Raw genomic sequence first — 4,537 nt, forward strand, 5'->3', positions numbered from 1 at the left:
ATTTTTATTTTTAATGGATCAACTTGAAAAATTATGGTAAAAAATGTTGGTTTATGATCAGCAAACGTTTCTTTACAAAATTAATTATATATTCATTAAAAATACGTAGTGGTTTCAGAGAAACAATACAAATTTTATTTTTAACGGATCGATTCGAAAAAAATTTGAGGAAAACGCGGGTCGAGAAGTAAGAAAACGAGGGAGAACAAGAGGATACTGAAAACCAAAGGGCACCCCGATGGAGTTGGGAACAAGTTGCGGCGATGGTGCAAGTGAACGGACGCGATCAGAGGCGAGGCGTGAATGATCGAAGATCGATGATCGATATTTTCCCATTTGAGCTGTGGTGAAGAATCGATTATTAGGGTGTTCGTTACAAACACCCTGTATATCGATTCTTTTCCATTGGTTTAAATTTCAGATCGATCGATTTATCAAAGTACGCCTCGCCACTGATGTTCCCGACCCCGAGAGGAGCCAATGGGAGGCGTCGAAGGTGACATAACCCCCCGGCACGGCACTGCCCAGTTGCTCAACCGACCCGCCGATCCCGAAGACCGGGGGATGTCGGGCACCAAAACGACTCCCGACTATAAAAGCCCCCGTCGCCCCACAGATAATCATTCACGTTCCAAGTGCTCCTAAGCTTCAGTTCGCTAACTCGTCAAAAAACCCCTATCAAAATGAAATTCTTGGTAAGTTCTCACCCGCATATGGATACTGTGTTTCTTCGTGCTGCCTTGTGTACTCACGTGGATTTCTGTGTTTCGTTTTTGCGCCGCGACGGATCGGGTTGTCTTTTTACGGCTACGGTTGCGCCTTTAGCTGCTACAGTGAAAACCTGGACTTAGACTAGTTTTGAGTGTGTGTTAAAATTTTGTTGAAGTGTTTTTTTAAAAAAAAAATTGCGTTTTTTAATTTTTTAAAAAAAAAATTCTATTGAAAAAAATATTTGATTTATTTTTATGGAGTAATTTTAAATCATTTATTCGTGCTAAAATAATGTTTTACTTTTAAAAAAAAAAACTTTCCTATGTTGAAACAATTTTTTAATATATATTTCTTGAAAAATTTTAAATAATTTATTCGTGCTAAGTAATTCTTTCGCCTCTTGCTGGATAGCAATTTTCTTTGACTAATATTCGCCAAAATCTCAAGAAATTAAGATAGAAATTTTAAATCTTCATGTTTGTACTTTCGAGAAATCAAATACAGTTTTTAAACTACATGATATATTATTAACCCTAATTCTTTCCAAAGAAGAAAAAGAGGAGGAGAAAAGTGTAATTATTTATTAAATTATTCAATATTAAAAATAAAAAAATACTAGTACTAATTTAACACATTATTAGGTAGTATATAAATTATCTAATACCTACATCTGATCGAAACTTCACCCGCACATGTATTCCAACTTTGCACTAACTTGAAAACAAAAAATAATGCTCTTTACATGATATCAGGTAGGAAAAATTAGGGCGGGAAGCTCCTAAGAAAGAACTTGCAACAAAATATTAAGAGTACACATTTCTTTGAAACTGTCAAGAATTTTCTAATTCAAAATCGTATAAAAACCATTATTAGCTAAACTAAGTAGGTAGCTCATTTTTTCTTGGTCATTGTACTTGATTTGAGTCTCGGTTTCCCTCCTTCAGACTTTAAACTTTCGAATAAAATCCCTACCATTTCGAGAAAAGTGTATCAATGGTTTCCATACTCTTTAACCAAAAAGCTCTTCTTTACTCTTCTTTTACTCCACCAATTGAAGCGTTTAATACATTCTGGAAAGAAAAAAAATGAAAAAAGAGACATGACACGGGGACGTTAAAGTGAAAACCAAGTGTAATAGGGTACAGGGCTGTTGACAGGTTGGTAGCGCTGCATGATTGAAGTTCGGCGGGAAATTCAAATTTGCGGGGGTGTAAAACACGCGCGTCAGTGCGAATCTCTCCAGTTGAATTAATATTTCTTGTCATCAACAAACGGCTACAAATAAATAACTGTATTTCTATAGACGAAAAATCGTGGCAAGAAGTATGTATGTAAGAGAAACTATCAGGAAAATTAAACTAAGATTGTGAGGCTACGATTTCTGGCCCATTTTAGAAACAACGTATAAACGATTAGTTTCTTTATGCAGATGAGTGATTTTATGGCCGAGCCGAAAATAGTGTAGTTTCTACAATGACATGGTTATTCTTACTGTTCTAAATCGACGCATAAATCTTTCAGAAATCAAAAAGACTGGAATTTTTCTTCTTTTTGAGCGCATGTTTAGCTAATGTAAAATATTATTTTGACTTTTTTCTCTGCTTCTGCTACACTCGGTCTCACTGTCTTATTTTATTTTAATCCAAAAAAAAAAAACGAATATTTTAAACTTGTGGAATTTTATAAAATTTGCATATGACCATCTTAAAAAAGGATATTATCCTCTTAAACATTTGATACAATACAGACAGCACGTGCTTATTTTACTTTCAGAGAATTTTGAAAGGCAGCAATTGATATAGAGTTTTTTGTTTTTAAATGTAATACCTAATTTCTGTTGTCTGCGATACTCGGGCGCAGTGAGAAGAATCTCTGAGAATATTAAGAATGAGACATTTGCGAGCGGTGCCCACTGATGCAAATTCCATCTTCCTAGCACGGAAAATTCTGGTAACCTGATGAGAAAATGATGGCAAAAGTGCGAAACCATATATCTCCATTGCACCGCTTCAAAATTTCCGCTATTACTTCATTTTGTTGAAGAGAAACAAGTCAATTTTATAGCTTGGAAATATCAAATATTCTGCCGAACGAGAAAAGACATCGAGGGATTGAGGCGTAGGGTGCATTTCTTTGGTACGGTGTTTCAGAATCTCCACGGATAATTCATCATTTAGAGAGGAAACTATAGGGTGAAATCTTAGAAATTTTTCGTTTTCAGCATTGTAAAATCATAAAGAATATCCAGTAATAGTCACAACGAATTACGTACATTTGCTTAAATCATAACGAATAAAACGTTCACGAAGATTTTGAGACACAACAACCAAGAAATTTCCTTTTCGGCACCCAGCGCTTCGATTACGTCAACAAGTTTTTCCAAGAAAATTTAATTATGACAGGAAGGCTGCTACAAACGGAGATACGTAGTTTCGCAATTTGGCTATCTAAATTTACCGTGTAGGTGATTCGAAAAAAACTTGATGAGAATATGCTTGTTTTTTTGGCAGGTTTGCGCCTTCCTCCTCATCGCGGCCGCCGCTGCCCTCCCAGCCACCCCCGCTGACCAGGCCGCCAGCGAGCAGATCGCCCCCGCCGCGGAAGACGCGAGCGCCAAGGAAAAGCGAGGACTCGCTCCCTACTACGGATACGGCGCCTACCCATACAGCAGCTACGGTCTTGGCTACCACGCTCCCCTCACCAGCGCCTACCACGCTCCCCTCGCCAGCACCTACCACGCTCCCATCGCCGCCCCCGCCTACCACGCCCCCATCGCCGCCGCCGCCTACCACGCACCCCTCGCCAGCGCCTACCACGCTCCCTTGGCCAGCGCCTACCACGCTCCCCTCTCCTACGGATACGCCGCTAAGGCTTACTCTCCATACTCCCTTGGCTACCACGCTCCTCTCTACGGTCATGGTTTGGGCTACAGCTACTACCACTAGACTGCTCTCTCTGTGATTCCTATCTCCTAATACCTCTACCAAATTTAGTTTGTCCTTCCTATTTATTGCTGAGTCTCCGCTCGGCACCATCTCAGATTCATTTGTGATAGTTACCTGATATCAAGTTATCTCATCTCCGATAATACTGCCCGATCGGTACGTTACGTTCACCGGTGCCATTTTGAAAGATTTTCTCTGAAATTGTTCAAAAATCATGACCTCACTATGACAAAAGCTCATTTTATCTCCGATGTTTCATCTACAAACTTTGAACACCGTGAATGATGAAACTATGATTCAATCTATTTTTGTAAAATCTTAATGTGCCATCTATAAGAATTCTTCTTACAGCTGGTATCCAACCATTTGTGAGTCATAGAAAATAATTTTTTACTTACATACAAGATACGTCTATTTGGTCTCATTCTTTGTTTATTCATTAAATAAATGAATGAAAAACAACCTCATATCGGGCCTTTTATTTTTTCCTGCACTGACTCTATGTACCAAGTTTGGATATCGACGGTGAAAGTCGGCAATCACATAACTCGTTTGCGGTGTCTGAAAATCTCCGCCTCTACGTCATTTTTTTAAAGGAGAGCAAATTGACATTATTTCTTGAAGTTTTTGCAGAATTTTCTTCGCATTGAGAAGAAAAATCATGACAGTTTTAAAGAATTGCCGTTGAGTAGTTTTCCATTTAAAAAATAAAGTATGACAGGAAGTCTGCGACGTCGCAAACCGAGTTATGTGATTGCCGACTTGCACCGTCGATATGTTCATTGTTCCACTATTGATACATGTTCCCTCCAAAAAAAAAGAAAGAAAGAAAAATATACCTAGTAAGTCAGATACAGATGAACTGCAAATTGAGGGGAAAA

The 4,537-nt window shown here is 38.4% G+C and overlaps 1 protein-coding gene across 1 annotated transcript; it reads left to right on the forward strand.

Moving 5' to 3' along the window:
* The first annotated feature begins 550 nt into the window (after positions 1-550).
* Positions 551-4,123, forward strand: LOC109033087 (uncharacterized). Its single transcript, XM_019045524.2, has 2 exons — positions 551-695; positions 3,222-4,123. The coding sequence occupies exons 1-2, from the start codon at positions 684-686 to the stop codon at positions 3,654-3,656; spliced, it is 447 nt and encodes a 148-aa protein (XP_018901069.1). The 5' UTR covers positions 551-683; the 3' UTR covers positions 3,657-4,123.
* Positions 4,124-4,537: the final 414 nt, after the last annotated feature.

The sequence above is a fragment of the Bemisia tabaci genome, chromosome 3, assembly GCF_918797505.1.
Source record: "Bemisia tabaci chromosome 3, PGI_BMITA_v3".
NCBI lineage: Eukaryota > Metazoa > Arthropoda > Insecta > Hemiptera > Aleyrodidae > Bemisia > Bemisia tabaci.